General features: G+C 43.1%; 1 protein-coding gene across 2 annotated transcripts in view; it reads right to left on the minus strand.

The window, feature by feature from the left end:
• The window catches only part of STAC (SH3 and cysteine rich domain), a 156178-nt gene that overhangs the window by 15839 nt on the left and 118352 nt on the right, over positions 1-21987 (minus strand). For both annotated transcript variants that reach the window (XM_072153226.1, XM_072153224.1), the window contains exons 9-10: positions 18138-18189; positions 9553-9690 (exon numbers count right to left, since the gene is read on the minus strand). In XM_072153226.1, the coding sequence (XP_072009327.1) occupies positions 9553-9690; positions 18138-18189 (190 nt within the window). The remainder of the gene's footprint in view (positions 1-9552; positions 9691-18137; positions 18190-21987) is intronic.

Below are 21987 nucleotides of genomic sequence, written 5' to 3' on the forward strand. Positions count from 1 at the left end.
GTGGGTGATGATGACCTTCTTGACGTAGTGGAAGAAGTGTGTAAAGAGGTGTCCGACGATGAGGAGACACGGTTGTCAGACAGTGGTGAAGTTGTTGTCAGGGCAGGAAGTCCGAGGGGGGAGCAGACTGAGGGATCGGAGGATGATGAGGTGACAGACCCAAGCTGGGTTGAGAGGCCGGGTGAACACAGTGCTTCTGAGACGGAGGAGAGTCCTCGACCAGAACAGGTTGGAAGAGGCAGTGGTGGGGCCAGACGGAGAGGCAGGGCCAGAGCAGGTGCATCAGCGCCAAATGTGTCACGTAGTGAAGCTCCCGTGGCGAGGGCTCCCGCAGCGAGGGCTAGATTTTCAGAAGTCTGGAGGTTCTTTAAGGAAACACCGGATGACCGACGGACTGTGGTGTGCAACCTTTGCCAAACCAGGATCAGCAGGGGTTCCACCACTACTAGCTTAACTACCACCAGTATGCGCAGGTATATGAATGCTAAACACCCCACTCAGTGGCACCAAGCCCGTTCACCTCCGGCCGTGCACACCACTGCTCCTTCCCCTGTGTCAGCTGATAGTCAGCCCCCTGCCCAGGACCCTGGCACAAAAACCCCATCGTCACCTCCACGATCCTCCACAGTATCCACCAGCGTTCAGCTCTCCATACCCCAGACGCTGGAGCGGAAACGGTAATATAGTGCAACCCACCCGCACGCCCAAGCCCTTAATGTCCACATCTCCAGATTGCTTAGCCTGCTGCCCTATAGGCTAGTAGAGACCGAGGCCTTTCGCAACCTCATGGCGGCGGCCGCCCCTCGGTATTCGGTCCCCAGCCGCCACTATTTTTCCTGATGTGCCGTCCCAGCCCTGCACCAGCACGTGTCAGACAACATCATCCGTGCCCTGACCAACGCCGTTTCTGACAAGGTCCACCTGACCACGGACACGTGGACGAGTGCTGCCGGGCAGGGCCACTATATATCGCTGACGGCACATTGGGTTAACTTGGTGGAGGCTGGGACCGAGTCTGACCCTGCGGCTGGTCATATACTGCCGACGCCGAGGATTGCGGGGCCTACCTCGGTCCAGGTCTTTCAGGCATACTATGCCTCCTCCTCCTCCCACCCCTCCTCCTCCTCCGAACTACCATCCGTGGGCATGGCGCCATCAGTCGCTAGCTCTAGGCACAGCAGCAGTGCCGTCGCTAAGCGACAGCAGGCGGTGCTCAAACTGCTGAGCCTAGGCGATAAAAGGCACACCGCCCAAGAACTATTACAGGGCATCACGGCGCAGACTGATCTGTGGCTGGCACCGCTGAACCTGAAGCCAGGCATGGTTGTATGTGACAACGGCCGTAACCTGGTGGCGGCTCTGCAACTCGGCAGACTGATACATGTGCCATGCCTGGCCCATGTGTTAAATCTGATATTCAGTGTTTCCTCAAGACATACCCCAATCTGTCTGATTTGCTCACGAAGGTGCGCCGCATCTGTGCGCATTTCAGGAAGTCCAGCACAGATGCTGCCACTCTCAGGGCAGGGCAGGGCAGCGCCGCCTCCAACTGCCCGCTCACCGACTGTTGTGCGACGTGCCCACGAGGTGGAATTCAACATTAACCATGTTATCCAGAGTTTACCAGCAGCGCAGAGCGATTGTAGACTGCCAGATGTCAACTTCCACCAGAACTGGTAGTCAGGTCAGTCAGCTTCCTCAAGTCTACAATGAGGAGTGGACGTGGATGTCTGATATCTGTCAGGTGCTGAGTAACTTTGAGGAGTCAACACAGATGGTCAGTGGCGATGCCGCCATCATCAGCCTCACCATCCCGCTGCTTGGCCTATTGAAAAACTCTCTGATCAGCATGAAGTCGGAAGCTTTGCGCTCGTCACAAGAGACGGGGGAAGAAGATTCCCTTGTTGATTGCCAAAGCACCCTTAGGTCTGTTTCTCAGCGCATATCGGAGGAGGTGGAGGTGGAGGAGGATGAGGAGGAAGAGGAGGAGAATGTTGGCGAGACACAAGAGGGGACCATTGTTCAGTCCTTCACTGTTCAGCGTGTATGGGCAGAAGAAGAGGAGTTGGAGGAGGAGGAAATGGACAGTCAGGCCAGTGAGGGGAGTGAATTCTTGCGCGTTGGTACTCTGGCGCATATGGCAGATTTCATGCTAGGCTGCCTATCCCGTGAGCCTCGCGTTCAAAGAATTTATTCCAGCACCGATTACTGGGTATTCACTCTCCTGGACCCACGGTACAAGCAAAATCTTTCCACTCTCATCCCTGGAGAGGAAAGGAGTGTGAGAATGCATGAATACCAGCAGGCCCTGGTGCACAAGCTGAAACAGTATTTCCCTTCTGACAGCGCTAGCGGCAGAGTGCGTAGTTCTGCGGGACAAGTAGCGAGGGAGAGTAGGCGAGCAGGCAGCTTGTCCAGCACTGGCAAGGGTACGCTTTACAAGGCTTTTGCCAGCTTTATGTCACCCCAGCAAGACACTGTCACCTGTCCCCAGTCTCGGCAGAGTAGGGCTGATCTTTACAGAAAGATGGTGAGGGAGTACGTAGCTGACCATACCATCGTCCTAAATGATCACACAGCTCCCTACAACTACTGGGTTTCAAAGCTGGACATGTGGCACGAACTGGCGCTGTACGCCTTGGAGGTTCTTGCCTGCCCTGCCGCTAGCGTGTTGTCCGAGCGGGTTTTCAGTGCAGCTGGTGGCATCATCACCGATAAGCGCACACGCCTGTCGACTGACAGCGCTGACAGGCTGACGCTTATTAAGATGAATAAAGCCTGGATTTCTCATAATTTCCAATCTCCACCAGGTGAAGGAAGCTCAACCTGAATAATTTATGCACTCCTCCTCCTCATTTTCCTCCTTCTCCTCCTCTTTGTACACTAAAGCAGAGGAAACTGGCTATTTTTTTGACAGGGCCCACTGGCTCTAGCTATAGTACTTTATGCATTTAATTTTTCTGGAGGGCCACCTACCCGGTCCTCTGTTTTAAACAATTTTTGGGACTGCCACATACAGGCACTCAATCTATTCAATTTTTCTGGAGGGCCACCTACCTGCTCCTCTGGTTTGAAAACTTTTTTGGACTGCCACATACAGGCACTCAATCTATTTCATTTTTCTGGAGGGCCACCTACTTGCTCCTCTGGTTTGAAAACTTTTTTGGACTGCCACATACCGACACTCAATCTATTCAATTTTTCTGGAGGGCCACCTACCTGCTCCTCTGGTTTGAAAACTTTTTTGGACTGCCACATACAGGCACTCAATCTATTTCATTTTTCTGGAGGGCCACCTACCTGCTCCTCTGTTTTGAAAACTTTTTTGGACTGCCACATACAGGCACTCAATCTATTTCATTTTTCTGGAGGGCCACCTACCTGCTCCTCTGGTTTGAAAACTTTTTTGGACTGCCACATACCGACACTCAATCTATTCAATTTTTCTGGAGGGCCACCCACCTGCTCCTCTGGTTTGAAAACTTTTTTGGACTGCCACATACAGGCACTCAATCTATTTCATTTTTCTGGAGGGCCACCTACCTGCTCCTCTGGTTTGAAAACTTTTTTGGACTGCCACATACAGGCACTCAATCTATTTCATTTTTCTGGAGGGCCACCTACCTGCTCCTCTGGTTTGAAAACTTTTTTGGACTGCCACATACAGGCACTCAATCTATTTCATTTTTCTGGAGGGCCACCTACCTGCTCCTCTGGTTTGAAAACTTTTTTGGACTGCCACATACAGGCACTATCCAAATTAAATTGTCTCCATAGCAGCCTCCACACGTTGTCTCCATTGCTACCTCCAAAAGTCGTCCATATAGCTGCCTCCATACATCGTCCCCTTATCAAACGAGGTGTGTCAGGCAGAAATTTGGGTTGTTTTCATGGATTCCACATCAAAGTTGTTAACTTTGTCGCCACCCTGCTGTGTAATCCACAAAATATACTGGCAAACTTTTACCATTTACGGATATTATTTCAGCGCTTCTTGCGCATCTGTTTACATTCCCCTCACCCGCCATATCCCAAACTTATAAGAACGCTACTACACTTAACTTGGTGGAGGCTGGGACCGAGTCTGACCATGGGGCTGGTCATATACTGCCGACGCAGAGGATTGCGGGGCCTATCTCGGTCCAGGTCTCAAAGGCCTACTATACCTCCTCCTCCTCCCACCCCTCCTCCACCTCCTCCTCCTCCGAATTACCATCCGTGGGCATGGCGCCATCAGTCGGTAGCTCTAGGCACAGCCGCAGTGCCGTCGCTAAGCGACAGCAGGCGGTGCTCAAACTGCTGAGCCTAGGCGATAAAAGGCACACCGCCCAAGAGCTATTACAGCTCTTGTCAGGCAGAATTTTGGGTTGTTTTCATGGCTTCCACAACAAACTTGTTAACTTTGTCGCCACCCTGCTGTGTAATCCACAAAATATACTGGCAAACTTTTATCATTTACCAATGGGGTAACACGAGGTAAAAGAATATTTAATGGTCAAGCCATTCTTCTTAGGGAATAGAACAAAATATAATAAATGGAATTGCTGTCGCTTGAACCACTCAGCCGTCATCTTATATACCAGGTCCAGGGTGAATGGGACTGCAGAGAAGTCTGGTGCCTGTTGGTTGCTGGATAACAGATGGGAGGACGACACAGGTTAGTAGAAGAGTTAAAATTTCATGCAGTTAATGAGTGTTATAGGCTTGCCTAAAGAAATGGGTTTTAAGAGCACGTTTGAAACTTTGGAGGTTAGGTATTAGTCTGATAGTCCGGGGCAGAGCATTCCATAGAATTGGTGCAGCTCTAGAGAAGTCTTGGAGACGCGAGTGGGAGGTCCGCACTAGGGTAGAGGTTAATCTAAGATCACTGGCGGATCTAAGAGCACGGGTTGGGCGATAGACTGAGATAAGAGAGGAGAGGTAGGGGGGTGCAGCATTATACAGAGCTTTATGGATGAGGGTTATTATTTTAAACTGTATTCGAAAGGAGACTGGCAGCCAGTGCAGCGACTGGCATGAACTGTAGGCATACATGGTCCCCTTATCAAACGAGCTGTGTCAGGCAGAATTTTGGGTTGTTTTCATGGCTTCCACAACAAACTTGTTAACTTTGTCGCCACCCTGCTGTGTAATCCACAAAATATACTGGCAAACTTTTATCATTTACCAATATTATTTCAGCGCTTCTTGCGCATCTGTTTACATTCCCCTCACCCGCCATATCCTAAACTTATAAGAACGCTACTACACTTGATCTTATACAAAAGGTTCTTAGAAGTGCTGTTTGGGGAGTAGCCTAGAGACAGGGGCTTGGATTGGCGAAAGCTCGCCTGGCAGCGGAGCGCCAGCTCCATCCCAAGATCCAACTAACATAGTTTTAACTGCAGCACCTTTAATCTACTACTAGTTCACTGCCTCCATACATGGTCCCCTTATCAAACGAGCTGTGTCAGGCAGAATTTTGGATTGTTTTCATGGCTTCCATGTTAACTTTGTCGCCACCCTGCTGTGTAATCCACAAAATATACTGGCAAACTTTTATCATGTACCGATATTGTTTGAGCGCTTCTTGCTCACCTCCTTTGGTTCCTCTCTGCCACCCATTGGTTTGAAGCCTGAGTCCATTTAGGGTATGTCGCCATGCCACTCTCTAGCCTGCCGCTGCTGCCGCTGCCTCTGCATGCCGTCCCCTATAGTGTCAGGGTCAATTATTGGATGTTTTAGATGCTATCTAGCTTCATTCTGTCACTCTGTCATGGCCATGCTGTTGCGCATAATTTTGGCATAATGGTGCGTTTAAGCAGCCTCAGAGGCATCCATGCATGCTGCCCCTGCTGTTTCCTGTCCATTTCTGTGGTGTTTCCATCCTTTTCTGAGGTTTCCAGGTGTTTGGCCAAGCTTCCCTGTGCAGAGCCTTGGTCCCCTTGAAAAATGCTCGAGTCTCCCATTGACTTCAATGGGGCTCGTTATTCGAGACGAGCACTCGAGCATCGGGAAAAGTTCGTCTCGAATAACGAGTACCCGAGCATTTTAGTGCTCGCTCATCTCTAATGCACACCTATAAAATAAAATTTTCTCCCTTAAACTTCATGGTCTATTTAAAAGTGCAGAACAAAATGAAAAACAGAGCTCAATTGTAACGACAGACTTTTGTACCTCAAATAAGGATGGTGGGCACTAAAATGTAATAAAACAGGCATAGCACTCAGTTCATCCTCTGAATGGTTTAAAAGCTGGGTTAGTAATGGACTGGCAGCTTAGAGATTAAAAAAAAACATTTGCGACACTGACTGGACCCAGGGGCGCACCTGCCATGAGGCAAGTTGAGCATCTTGCCTCAGGCAGCGCACCTCCTGTTCAACCAGGGGGTGGCATTGGCCTGCACTGAGCTCCCGGGCCGCACGCCGGACGGGACCGCATTGCAGCTCTCTGTCAGCCCACCTTGCTCGACGCTGCCGGCACCTTGCACCCGCCCCCCGATGCCGCCGGCACCGAGCTTCCGCCCCCTGCCTGCCTGAATCAAAATCCTGCCGGTTGGCAACACTTTCCGGTGCTCTGTCTGGCACCATGCTCTCAATGTGCTGCCGCCCCGCACTCTCCGCATACTTTCGCTCCCGCCCATACCTCCCCTCCCGGCTCCCCCTCCATTCCCTTCTCAACTCTGCTCATGACTCCCCTTCTCCAGGCTCTCCGCTCCCTGCTTCCCCCGCTCAAGTTTCAGACTGACTTCCCGCTCTCTGCCCCCTCCAGGCTCTCGGCTCTCCACTCCCGGCTCCCCCTCCATCCCTTCTGAAACCCCGCGTTTCCGCCCCCCCCCAGGCTCTCGGCTACCTGCTCCCCCCGTCCCCGCTCAAGCTCCAGGCTCCCCTTCCCCGCTCCCGGCTCTCGTCCTACCCGCTCCCGTCTCCCCCACCGCCGCTGCAGGACAAGGCCCCGAACTTTCCAAGAACAGGTTATATATATGTGTGTGTAATATGTATAAATATGTGTGTGTAATATGTATATATATATATGTAATATGTGTGTATATGTGTAATATGTGTGTATGTATATATGTATATGTGTGTGTGTGTATGTATATAAGTATATTTGTGTGTGTATATATGTGTATGTGTGTATATATGTATATGTGTATATATGTTTGTGTGTGTATATGCTGTATCTACTGTTTGTTTATGTGTATATATGCTGTATGTATATGCTGTATGCATTTTATACTACATGGCGGTACGCTGTATGTATTATATACTACATTGTAGTACGCTGTATGCATTTTATACTACATGGTAGTACGCTGTATGCATTTTATACTATATGGCGGTACGCTGTATGCATTTTATACTACATGGCGGCACGCTGTATGCATTTTATACTACATGGCGGCACGCTGTATGCATTTTATACTACATGGCAGTACGCTGTATGCATTTTATACTACATGGCAATACGCTGTATGCATTTTATACTACATGGCGGCATGCTGTATGCATTTTATACTACATGGCAGTACGCTGTATGCATTTTATACTACATGGCAGTACGCTGTATGCATTTTATACTACATGGCAGTACGCTGTATGCAATTTATACTATATGGCAGTACGCTTTATGCATTTTATACTACATGGCGGCATGCTGTATGCATTTTATACTACATGGCAGTACGCTGTATGCATTTTATACTACATGGCAGTACGCTGTATGCATTTTATACTACATGGCAGCACGCTGTATGCATTTTATACTACATGGCGGCACGCTGTATGCATTTTATACTACATGGCGGCATGCTGTATGCATTTTATACTACATGGCAGTGCGCTGTATGCATTTTATACTACATGGCAGTACGCTGTATGCATTTTATACTACATGGCAGTACGCTGTATGCATTTTATACTACATGGCAGTACGCTGTATGCAATTTATACTATATGGCAGTACGCTGTATGCATTTTATACTACATGGCGGCATGCTGTATGCATTTTATACTACATGGCAGTACGCTGTATGCATTTTATACTACATGGCAGTACGCTGTATGCATTTTGCATTGCTTTATTTTTACACCAAACCAATATGATGGATCTGGTCCTGACACTCCCTGATATATTACATGTATGGGCGGGGGGGCATCTCTCTATGGCTCGCCTCAGGCAGCAGACAGGCTTGGTACACCCCTGACTGGACCAGAGGACAGAACTATAGTTCTCTTTGATTCAAGTTTCAGAACCTCCCATTCATTTATTAGGCTAAAGTAGGTTAGGAATCTTTAAAGCATTTCTGTAAAGTTATAGTGATTTTACCAAATTATTATATGTGATTCCCCATTCAAAATAAACAGAACCTTGCCCACTTTGTGCTGCTTGCCCTTTTCTTTCCAAAGCTATGGCATTTTCTCTTCTGAAAGTGTTTGACCAAAATCTTTTTACCAGTTAAAGTGGGCGGAGACTAATGTCTCTCTGTCTATACCCTCAAGCTGAGGCAGTTAGCTTGCACACAGATCCCATGATGCATTGTGTTCTCTCTCAAAGGAATTTATCATTAAATCCATTTAGTTTCCCATTAGTTAATTCACTGAACACTGCACGGTGCACATACAGGATGTATATGGTGACTAGCATGACAGCTTCCATCACATTGTGGAGCAGGGAACATCTTATGAAAGGATTCATAAATAAACCAGTTACATGAAGTATATAGCCTGTGCTATGGGAGCACTAAGGCTTAATAGCTCAAGTGCAGACTTCAAAGTGCAGACTGCAAGGCCGGGAAAGGGCTGCAGCATTGGGTGCAGAGAGAAACAGAGCAAGCCCTGTAGAATCACAAACTGGGATGTAGAAACTGATAGGAAACAGGGGAAATTTTGTATCTCACTATTCTGTACAGGAGACGTCTGTTTCCACAGTCTTGAACACTCCAGCTCTGTTACATCCCATTACCTTCCCCTTTGTGAGCAGGGAGCAGCAGCCCCCCCCCCACCTCCCATGAAACCACAGAATTTGTTCATATTACAGATTCACAGGACTTGTCAGCACAGGCAGAGGAAGCTGGTACTTAAGATCATTTGAGGTGTATGGCAAAGAAACTGCTGGACATAAGTAACAAAGATAATAGACAAAGTTGTTCTGAGTACCATTTACATTCCATAATGACATAAAACATAAAATTTGATCACAAATCCTAAAAAGATTTGATGATAAGAGTTTTTAAGGTATAAATATATAAGGTCAGCCTTCCTATTGCTGTTCACTTTTTGATTGCTGCCTCCTTGTCACAGTGGCTGTAATATTTAGTCAGCACCATGTTTTACAATGTTCACCACATTTTATCATAGATCTAACTTCTTTCAGGTGCTGCAAACACATGTAAACACAGGTATAAACTTAACTAGTTTTTAATTTACAGGTTTGCTTCCCTTTATAATTGTATTTTTCTATTACATCTGTATATTACTTCACTTTGAGCCACTCATGTTATTAGCATATATTATATGCAGATTTATTTTTGTTAAAAATAAATAAAAATATGGTAATATCAAAATGTGTTACCTGATTTTCCTTAAGTGTTATCTGTTCTTGTTCTTTGCACCCAATAAATGTTCTGGTACAACGGAATAGTCTCTCATTACTTTGGATCTTTTGAACAAAATTAGCAGGAAAAAAGCCAATTCTTTCCTCAATTTTACCCTACAAATAAACAACTTGTAAATTAGAAGAGGAAAATAGCCCATTAAATACCATTGCATTTTTATTGTTAACAAATTGGCTTAATGAGTTTTTTTTATAATTATATTACTAGGGAGTTCTCTCATCCTTTTCATTAACAGCCCATTCTGCCAAATATTTTTGTGCCCCTGCATTTGAAGGGTTATATTACAAAGAAATGTTTCTTTGTTACCATGCTATTCACCACATGGGTTAACATCTATTAAACGAAATCTACCATCACATTCAAGGGGAGACCTGCACTGCCCATTGTAACAACCATTAAAAAGCATAATTGAGGGGCTCTGGAAACATCCCAAGAGCCTCTCAGGTTTATTAGCATAATTTTAAAACTTTATTTTAGAAGAAAGGAGACCAAGGGTAACAAATATATGAAGATTACCAAAGTCACAGTGCCTGAATCGTCCCTGAGTGTCGCTGGTTAAACATGATGGATGTTCTGCAACATTCTACTCTTGAAATGAAAAGTCAAGTCCCCTGGTTCAGATATGACTTTTACCTTATCAGCCAGCCATTGCTGTCCATAAAATGGCAGCAGGTGGATCTGATCCTAATTGTCCATGATCGATCTACATTTCAGGATCGTTTGATTGTATGCATGAATATGATTTTAAAGTCCTGAAAGTTAGATCAGAGGGCGCTGATCTATTGCCATGACAGGTAGGAGCCTGCTAGAGGCTCCCAAAGCTGTAATTAAGCCTTTTATATTACAGTCTGTAATAGAGAAGCAATATGTTCACAAAATAATTCAATTTAGTTATCAGGGCCCTTAGGGCCTGAAGTACCCTGGGGGGCCTGACATCATAGTATTTACCAAAGAAGAGGGGAGAGGGATCTCTCCTAGGCATGTTATTAAAGAAAATCCAAAAGGGGGTATCAATCAACCCAAAGGCACCATAGCCAGGAGATTAAAATTTAACTTTTATTAGAAATATATAAATAGAGTGACAAACAAAAAGGGATAATGTTGAGACCTAAAAACACAGGAAAGCCACCAATAGAGTGTAATGATCCAGCTAGAACTGGTCTTCCCGGGTAGCCAGACTAGAAACCGAATCTGGACAGATATAATGGTGTACCTGCAAAGTGCAGTAAATCAAAATTGAGTAGGGCAGATCGCGGTGGGAAATGTGGGTGTGCTGTGACTATTGCTCCACAATAGAGTCTGGACCACTGAAAATGCTAGTCGCATCCTATCCCTAAAGTAACAGGGTTTAGTCTCATTCAAATGATCCAGGAGGTGGTGGGTGTTATATGTCAATTAATAAATGCAGAAACAATCCTGCATAGGGCCAGGTACAGTGGTCTAGATCAGTGATTTTCAACCAGTGTGCCGTGGCACACTAGTGTGCCGTGACACATTGTCGGGTGTGCCGCGGGGAAAGTTCCCCAAACTATGGTGCCCCCTGTGTTTTGTTTCCCAGAGAAATGTAAAATGAGAAATACTATAGTCATGAGGCTGGAGTACTACAAGTACCAGCTCATATGCTGAGTATATGAGCTGGCACTCGTACTCTGGCCTCATGGTCATAGTACTTCTCACTAGTGTCTGTACCCCTTTATTTTGCAGTATATGAGCCACATAATAATCAGCACCATATACTAAAAACAGGGAGAAACTCTTGGGGAAAGAGCTTCGTGTGTGTCTTTCCACCACTCCTGCCAGGATATCCCTTGTGTGTTTATCAAAACAGGCCCAGGTTTCACAATGAGTAAAATAAATTTAGAATCTATATTATTAACTATATGTGTAATATGACTGTTTTAGTGTAATTTTGTGCTATTTTGGTGGTGGTGTGCCCCAGGATTTTCTAAGTATAAAAAGTGTGCCGCGGCTCAAAAAAGGTTGAAAATCACTGGTCTAGATGACATGTACAGGTAAGGTAGCCTGGAAAACATTTCTTGAATTGTCAACCCACAGGGACAGTAGGTAGCTACAGTGGTTTGATATAGCATGCATCAACACCTATGCCGACTTGTGGTGTCAGCAGAGGTGTAAAAGATGCAGTCAAAGACACAGCCATCAGCAGGTCAGGCGATCAGATTGTCAGCCTTGACATCACACTTTTCTGGAGTCACACACACAGATTGTTAGATTTTAGTTTTGTACTCCTACTGCAGCACACGCACACCCCACCCCCTCCTAGTCTGCCCACGATTCTAGTCTAAAGTACTCAGAGTCATACACATAGTCGCTGGATCCTGCTATTTAAAACTTATTACCAGAAGCCCCCCAACATGTTTCGCCATTTGCACGGCTTCATCAGAGGCTTAGCTCGCGTGCAGCATGCAAGGCATATATTTATATTGTAACCCAGAATTCCATCTGTCAGGGGTGCACCCAATCAGAAGTCAAGTTGGAGATAGGAGGGCTTAACTAGGTGTGTTGCTGTTGAGAGTCATCAGGTGATGTCACAACCTGGTGTGACTGGGAAACACCTGACCGGTCATCTGATACATGGTTTCAGTGATGCCAATCATTATTCCCGCCCACACCATGTAAGGTGTGTAAAGTGTAGGCGGGCCGTCAAACTCCGCCCACGTATGAGGGTCTGATCAGGTGATCGGGCCACGGGCACATGACGTAAGTCATGTAACCAACAGAGATGTCACGTGATCACTCTCGGGGACGTCTCCGCATCTCGGTCGGTACCCACAGCATCATCCCGTCAGGGCATGAGTATCAAAAAAATACGTAACTCATCAAAAGAAACTTTTACAGGGCACACATTAATCCTAATCTCCATAGTAATAAGAATAATTGGAAGTAAAGATACTGTACTGCAAAAGGTACCCGACAGTGTGAATAGATCAACGCCACATGGACTCACACCTCTCAAACTTTTCCCCTGATGAAGTCACCTCGTGTGACGCAACACCTACTGGCTGCATTAGGTGTTCATTTAACCTTGCACATTCCTTTGTCCGTTTATTGACTGACACACCTTGCGAACTTTTTATCTGACAGGTTGTATAGAAAGGGTTTTTAGTATCTACCTATCCATGCCTGTATTTCATCATCTGTTTACATTGTTTACAAAAATGTTTACATAAACATTGCTTGAATTTGTTTGCAAAATTGTTTACAAAAACACAGCTGTTTTGAAATTCTGGGGGGTAGACCGTGTAAAACAAGGCCCGAGATTGGGTGACCAGAATCAGAAATTGCCGCAAATTGAGGCTAGATGGATACATCGCCTCAAAATTACTATTCACTATTACCCCTTTTCTGTGAACATTGGTCATTATCTGTTTGCCTTATTGGATATGAATATAGTTTTTTTCTCTCTGATTGTGATTTTGTTCTCTGATTGTTCAAATACTTTTGTACCTTTTTTTGACAGCGGATGTTTGCTGTCTAATGTCTATTAACAATTATGATTATGGGATAATTTGACCATTTACTTTTAATTTTGCGTGCAGTTTCATAAAATCTTAAAGAATTTCTTCTGCTTAACTCCTACGGGACTCAGCCTCTTTTGGCCTTAAGGACTCGGCCCCATTTTTCAAATCTGCCCTGTGTCACTATAAGTGGTGGTAACCTGCTGTATGGGCGCACGGCCGGGCATAGAGGGGAAGGAGGCGCCATGCAGATCAGATTTACTATGTCACATTTTACAGGCTATAATTTTTTTTGTTTTTTTATTGTGGACCTATAGGGGCTTATTTTTTTGCCACATGAGATGCACTTTTCTGGTACATAATTTTGGGGCATCTTTAGCTAATTGGTGAGATTTTATTATCTCTTTGTTGGTGGAGGAAATGAAAATCATCAATTTTTAGGAACTTTTTTTGTATTTTTTTTTTTGGCCGCTTACCGTACCGTAAAAATAGTATATATTTTTATTCTATGGGTCTCCATGATTACGAAAAGACCTTATTTATATATTTTTTTTTAAAAAAACACTTTCCATTTTACTGAATAAGACGTAATTAGGCAAAAATGTAAATTTCAGCATCACTGACTTTCATATGCATAACTTTTTTATTTTTCAGCTTGCAAATCTGTTTAGGGGTTTATTTTTTGTGAGAATATTTGTTATTTTTAATGGTCTTATTTTAGAGTGTGTAACTTTTTTAAATCACTTTTTAGAGCATTTTTTAAAATTATTTTTGTTTCGCAGTGTTTTTGAGGGTTTTTTTTTACTGGGTTCATTTTGCAGGTCCAATAGCAATTCTGTTTAATTATGCAGATTGTTACGGATGCAGGGATACCAAATATGTGGGGGTTTTGTGTATTTTATTCAATTTTACTGAATAAAAACTAATTTGGAGACAATTTTGTTCATTTTAGCATCACCATCTTTTCAAATGCATAACTTTTTTATTTTTTGGCTGAAAAATCTGGTTAGGGGCTTATTTTTTGCAAGAAGGATTGTTCTTTTTAGTGGTCTTATTTTAGAGTGCAGAACTTTTTAAAATCACTTTTTAGAACATTTTTTAAAGGGTATTAATTAAAAATCACCTCTTTTTCGGAGAGTTTTTTGAGGTTGTTTTTTACGGGGTTCACTTTTCGGGTCCAATAATGTTTCTGTTTTATTATGCAGATTGTCACGGACATAGCGATACCAAATATGTGGGGGTTTTCTGTATTTTATTCAATTTCACTGTATAAAAACTAATTTGGAGAAAATTTTGTTCATTTTAGCATCACCATCTTTTCATATGCATAAATTTTTTATTTTTCGGCTGACAAATCTGGTTAGGGGCTTATTTTTTGCGAGAAGAGTTGTTTTTTTTTTAAAAGGTATTATTTTTTTCGGAACGTTTTTTGCTCCCCCCCGCGTTTACCGTGCAGGTCCAGTAATGATTCTATTTTATTATACAGATTGTTACGGACGCGGCAACACCAAATATGTGGCGGTTTTTTGTGTGTTTGTGTTTTTAATAGTTTATTCATTGTTTTTATGGGAAAATGTCATTTTAGTGGCTTATATTTTTATGTATTATTTTTTATTTATTCTAATGTGTTAACTTTAGTGTTTTTCACAGGTTTTACTTACTTGAACTTGAACAAGCAATGCTCTGATTGCTGATTCAAGTTCAATACACTGCTCTACAATACTATTTCATTGTAGAGCAGTGTAAACTGTCTGAGCATGCAGGTGCACAGTCAGACCCGGAAGCTGCCCAGACTTCGGAGCTGACCAGAAGAGGATCGGATCCCCCGGTAAACGGCACAGGGGATCCGATCCACAGCAGGAACACCCTTAGGCGCCGCGGTCATGCTTGACCGCGGCGTGTAAGGGGTTAACACCCCTGACAGCCGCTGCTTCTGGTACCGGCTCCGTTCGTGAGCTGGTCCCACAAGCTGGACGTTATACTTCTTCCCGGCATAAATCTATTCACAATGTCAGATACATTTTGCAGTACAGTATCTTTACTTATAATTATTCTTATTACTATGGAGATTAGGATTAATGTGGGCCCTCTAAAAGTTTCTTTTGAGGAGTTACAAATTTTTCGATACTCACGCCCTGGCGGGTGCCCGTGCCCGTGGCCCGATCACCTGATTGGACCCTCATACGTGGGTGGCCGGCCTACACTTCACACACCTCAGGGCGCGTTCACACGTTGCGTTTTGACCTGCGTTTTCATTGCGTTTGAAACGCATATACAACAGCTGAGGAGAGGTGATTTGCCTAATTTCATCACTGTTAACGCATGCGTTAACAAAATGCATCGTAAACGCGATGTTAACGCATGAGTTAACAAAGCGTTAACGCATGCGTTTTGTTAACGCATGCGTTAACATTGCGTTTACAAACATAAACGGTAATGTAATTAGGCAAATTACCTCACATCAGCTGTTGTATATGCGTTCCAAACGCAATGAAAACGCAACCAAAACGCAACGTGTGAACGCGCCCTCACATGGTGTGGGCAAAAATTTTAATATATACAAAGAACAAGAGACAAAAAAAAATAGATTAAACATTTAAAAAGTGTACTGGTGTATACTGCAAAGACTCAGGTGAATAAAATCCCCACCACAAACCCCTCTGGCTGTAACAAATGCAAGCGTTTCTTTTGTAAACATTTTTTGTAAACAAAGGCAAGCTATGTTCATGTAAACATTTTGTAAACAATGTAAACAGATGATGAAATACATCACAAGTCAATGGGATGGATAGGTAGATACTAAAAACCCTTTCTATATAATAAAAAGTTTGCAAGGTGTGTCAGTCAATAAACGGACAAAGGAATGCACAAGGGTAAATGAACACCTAACACAGCCAGGAGGTGTGAGAATTCACCCCACGCGTTGCATCAAGTTGCGAAAAGTTTGAGAGGTGTGAGTCCATGTGGCATTGATCTATTCCCACTGTTGGATACCTTTTGTAGTACAGTATCTTTACTTATAATTATTCTTATTACTATGGAGATTAGGATTAATGTGTACCTGTGGGTACCGACCGAGATGCGGAGACGTCCCCAAGAGTGAGTGATCACGTGACATCTCTGTTGGTCACATGACTTTCGTCATGTGCCCGTGGCCTGATCACCTGATTGGACCCTCATACGTGGGCGGAGTTTGACGGCCCACCTACACTTCACACATCTTACATGGTGTGAGTGGGGATAATGATTGGCATCACTGAAACCATGTATATCAGATGACCGGTCAGGTGTTTCCCAGCCACACCAGGTTGTGACATCACCTGATGACTCTCAACAGCAACACACCTAGTTAAGCCCTCCTATCTCCAACTTGACTCTGATTGGGCGCACCCCTGACAGATGGAATTCTGGGTTACAATATAAATATATGGCTTGCATGCTGCACGCGAGCTAAGCCTCTGATGAAGCTGTGCAAATGGCGAAACATGTTGGGGGGCTTCTGGTAATAAGTTATAAATAGCAGGATCCAGCGACTATGTGTATGACTCTGAGTACTTTAGACTATAATGATGGGCAGACTAGGAGGGGGTGGGGTGTGCATGTGCTGCAGTAGGAGTACAAAACTAAAATCCAACAATCTGTGTGTGTGACGGCTGGGTCTTTGACTGCATCTTTTACACCTCTGCTGAAACCACAAGTCGGCATAGGTGTTGATGAATTCTATATCAAACCACTGTAGGTACCTACTGTCCCTGTGGGTCAACAATTCAAGAAATGTTTTCCAGGCTACCTTACCTGTACATATTATCCAGACCACTTTACCTGGCCCTATGCAGGATTGTTTCTGCATTTATTAATTGACATATAACACCCACCACCTCCTGGATCATTTGAATGAGACTAAACCCTGTTACTTTAGGGATAGGATGCGACTAGCATTTTCAGTGGTCCAGACTCTATTGTGGAGCAATAGTCACAGCACACGCACATTTCCCACCGCGATCTGCCCTACTCAATTTTGAGTTACTGCACTTTGCAGGTACACCATTATATTTGTCCAGATTCGGTTGCTAGTCTGGCTACCCGGGAAGACCAGTTCTAGCTGAATCATTACACTCCATTGGTGGCTTTCCTGTGTTTTTAGGTCTCGACATTATCCCTTTTTGCTTGTCACTCTATTGATATATTACTAATAAAAGTTAAATTTTAATCTCCTGGCTATGGTGCCTTTGGGTTGATTGATACCCCCTTTTGGATTTTCTGACATAATAGTAAAAACAAAAGATTTTCAATAATAGTAAAAGAAATTCAAATCACCCCCTTTCCCTAGAATGCATATAAAATGTAACAAATAAAATCATAAACATGTAAGGCATCTGTGTGTTCTAAAATGTTTCATCTATCAAAATATAAAAACAATTATTGCTGGCAGTCAACTTGTACCAGTAAATAGTCCTTCATTGACACTTTTTTGCCATTTTGCCTCCATTAAACATTTTAATAACAAGTGATCAAAACAAATACAGGTGTCACAATGGTATCAATGAAAACACCCTTTCATCCTACACCTTGGCATCTTACCCAGCTTCATACATTGTAAGTATGAATTAGTTATGAGTGTCAGAAAAAGGCATTTTGCAAGGGTTTAAAAATTTTTTTTAAGTATTAAAACAAAACAAAACTATATAAATTTGGTATTTCTACAATCATACTGACCCAAAGAATAAAGGGCAAATGTCACCTGGACCATATATTGAAAACCATAAAAACAAATCCCATCAGAAAATGTCCATTCCACCACATTTGGATTTTTTTTCCAGTTTCCGAGTATACGGTAAAGAATATGAAATTGTGCCTCTAGAATTTGTTTTGCAAAATAAAAGTCCTTGTATAGCTGTGTAAATGGAAAAAAGTAAAAAAATAAGGCTGGTAAAAGGAGTGGAGTGAAAAATGCAAAAGCAAGATCCTTAAAAAACCTGGCCCTGAGGTGGTTATGCTGTGGGACAGTTGCATTATTAGAAAGTGACTCTTGTCTATATTACAGATGCTTTTTAAATCACATTTACCTTCCACCAGTCTTCATTTGAATCATCCAATATAGTTATTCTATCTCCAGGTCTGAAAAAAAGACAATATAAGATGAATGAAGCCTTCTACTATTTGAGCTCTCAGCTGCCATGCCCCATGTTCAGCTGGTCCCTAACAATTTTGACGGCCCATGTACACGGGGGGCCATGTCATATAGCCTCCGAATAACCTCCCCGCAGGACTACGTCCCACTATATATGCTCAAATGCGAGGGGAACCCAAGTCCTCTACAACACAGCCTACAAGGAGATAAACTATAAATTGCTCACCAGGTGGTATAAGGTACACTATGTATTTCACAAAATGTTCCATGAGGTCACACTGAACTGTTGGCGCTGCCCCAAACCCATCCCTTAATGGAGGATGGTTCTGGAGGTGATTTTCAACATGACAGGTTACCTCTTCAATATGGGACCCCTTCTTTGCAACAGTGTCTGGGAAAGGTCAATGAGTTGCAACAGTTAGAGATTGAAGACAAATGCTGGGATCAAGATAAAGAGGAGCAGAGGTGATTATCTGTAGTTTTTTTTAAATTACTTTTTCCTACTGGTTGTTTTCCTTTAATAACTGCAGGATGCCCAAAACCTGTGGCTACAAAATAATCCCAAATAATTTCCCCTGTACTACTGTGCCTGACACTTAAGGGGAAGACGGGGTGTCAGTGATCTTTAGTTTGAAGTTTGGACATTTGTGCATGTCTTTTTTAAAAAGGTTTGAATTTGTTTGATTTATCTTAGAGGGTGATATTTTTGGCATTCCAGTTTGATGATTTTTGAAACTTATTATTAAAAAGTTTGGTACAGGAGTCTTGAACTACTAATACCTTTCTATTGTTTATTTCTGCTTGTGACTTGAGTTTTCTTGCACAGAAAATTGTGCAAAAATGTGTGACTTTTTTATACATCGACATGATATATAGCTTGTAACACCAAATAAAAAGGTCTTTGATGGTCGGGTAAAGTCATTCATTTTTGTGCAAATATTTAAAAGTGCCAAAAATGCAGAAAAAAAGGAAATTGCAAAGATAAATGCCCCCCCTTGGTGTTCGGTATTTGTGCTGAAAGCCTATTTTTAGTGATCACCTAATGTGAAGTTGTGCAATACAGCCAAAAACATCTTCACTTCAGTCTTGTCTGTGTGAAGGACATTGTTCCAAGTCTTGCTATATCCTGATACACAAATATATAGAATTCAAAGAGGTTGTACTTTTTTAATGACTTTTCAGAGACTATTAGATTTGAAATGTTACTTTTACAGTAGGATTCACTTTACAGACTGAGGCTACATTCACACGAACGTATGGGGGATTTATATACGGCCGACGTATACATTGCAATAGCACACGTGCCGCACCGTACCATTCTGTAGCAAGATAGGACATGTCCTATCCTTCTACGGAATACAGCACCGCCCTCCTCCTCTCCCTCGGCGCCGATGTATGCCCGCCGTACTACAGTACGCTGGGCATAAATCGTGTGCATGCAGTCTGAGCTGTTGTTGTTGTCAAATGAACTGGACATCTGGATTAAAAGTGGGACATGTGAACAGATTCTTTGGATTCATTCTTGGTTTTGGTGTGAATTTTGTCTCATACATGTTTTCACAATTATTTCCTAGTTTTTTCTAAAACAATAACATGTAACTAATCCAAAATATTTAAAAAAACATACAGTAAATGAACCCCTTAAAGGGGCACTCCCATCTCGGCATTTACATTTAATTAAATTCATTTGCCATATATAAACATTTCTTCAATTGGATGTTAATAAAAAAAAATGTTCCTGTGTGAAGATAATTTCCCATAAATGTAGTCATGTTGTCCCTTAGAAACCAGAAAGCTTCCTCGGATACGGCCACCTCGCACTCTGGCAGCGGTGGCCAGACATGCCCTATAAAGTCCTGCCGGAACACCAGGATACAGCAATCATTACCACAGAACTGTTGCGGGACCTGCAGTAACTCCCGGACATTTTATATACAATAACCTTTTGTTTCTTTGTGCAATCTCTCCAGCAGAGGTGGCCGTATCCGTGGAAGCTATCTCGTTTCTAAGAGACAACATGACTACATTTATAGGAAATTATCTTCACACAGGAACATTTTTTTAAATTACTTCTAATTGAAGAAATGTTTACGTATGACAGGCTAATGAAACTGAATGTGAGTGCCAAGACGAGAATACCCCTTTAAATATTGTTTAAGTTGCAGGGCATCATTTCTTTTAGGTACTGGTTGGTGTACAGCCACAATACAATATTACAAGTACTTTTGTTGCCTCTGTCTTAAAATTGTGCTGTGATGAAAAGCCTCAGCTGGTAAATGGTAAATGAGTTTTCAGCGCTGTCTGCATGGAGGTTGTTTATCTGTCACGGGTATAACATCTGGGCCATGAATAAGCTGTGCAAAAAAATTCAGATGGCAGATTTCATTTAGTGTTCTACAGAACAGTCAACTGCACCTGCAATGTTTATTGGTGCCAAGAAAATGAAGTCACAGATGTGTATCAAAGTAGTATACAGCAAAAATAGTGCACAACAAGAAATGAGCGCAAGGATCAATGTATTTCAAAACCATGAGATAGCAATAGGAAAATCAGGCCCATTTTGTACAATATGCTTATAATTTCAGAACAATACAATGGGTAGTTTGATGAGAGGGAATAAAAACTAGATATTCCATGTTTTTTCCATTACTATTTGTTTATATAAAGGGAATCATACTGTACATAATTATGATAAACTTGCTATAATAATGGGACATAGAGCTGGGGAAGTGTATGTACAAGGTGATCAACTAAGACCAAAGATTTATTATTGATTGACACAATGATTTGTAAAGCGCTACGGAATTTGATGGCGCTATATAAATAAAGATTATTATTATCATTATTATGGTAGTATGTTAATACTGGTATTTTTGAATCCTTCATATTATATTGTCAGAAAAATACACTTGATCACTCTTGCAATCGTGTTGTATAGAGCTTAGTGTATATGGTGATGAGCATATGATAAAAGACCTTAGCTCCATTAGCACACGTTGAATAGTTATTATCATAGATTTGCGTTTGTGTGTAAAGAAGGGGTGGCAGGGGATGAATGCAGAAGTGTTAGCCAAAGGGGTATCGGGTGAGTTTAAACTTGAATATCTTAAACTTCTGTCTTCGAATAAGCTAATTGAATTGATCAGGATGATTTTTGGGAACCAGAGAAATGTTACTGAAGTCACAGTCATTGATAGGAGTGGTAGTGGCTTTAGACACAATGGGGCAGATTTACTTACCCGGTCCATTCGAGATCCAGCGGCGCGTTCTCTGCACTGGATTTGGGTCCATCCGGGATTTATTAAGGTAGTTTCTCCGATGTCCACCAGGTGGCGCTGCTGCGCTGAAGAGCATCGGAACGCACTGGAATACACCGAGCTGGGCCGAGTGAAGGTAAGTGCAATTTTCGCAACACATTTTTTAAAAAAAATCCAGCGGTTTTTCCGAATTCGTCAGGTTTTTGTTCGGCCACGCCCCCCGATTTCCGTCGCGTGCATGCCAGCGCCGATGTGCCACAATCCGATCGCATGCGCCAAAATCCCGGGGCAATTCAGGGGAAATCGTTGCAAATTGGAAATATTCGGGTAACACGTTGGGAAAACGCAAATCGGGCCCTTAGTAAATGACCCCCTATGTAACAGGTATCCTGTCTTTTTCTTGTGATAGGTATTTATCCGTTCCCACAAGGTTTGGGAGGTATGGCCCACGTATTGGAGCAAGCATGGACATTTTAGCACATAGACAACAAAGTCTGAACACAGTTTAAAAAGGACTAAGTTTGTATT

Source organism: Engystomops pustulosus, chromosome 5 (assembly GCF_040894005.1).
Source record: "Engystomops pustulosus chromosome 5, aEngPut4.maternal, whole genome shotgun sequence".
NCBI lineage: Eukaryota > Metazoa > Chordata > Amphibia > Anura > Leptodactylidae > Engystomops > Engystomops pustulosus.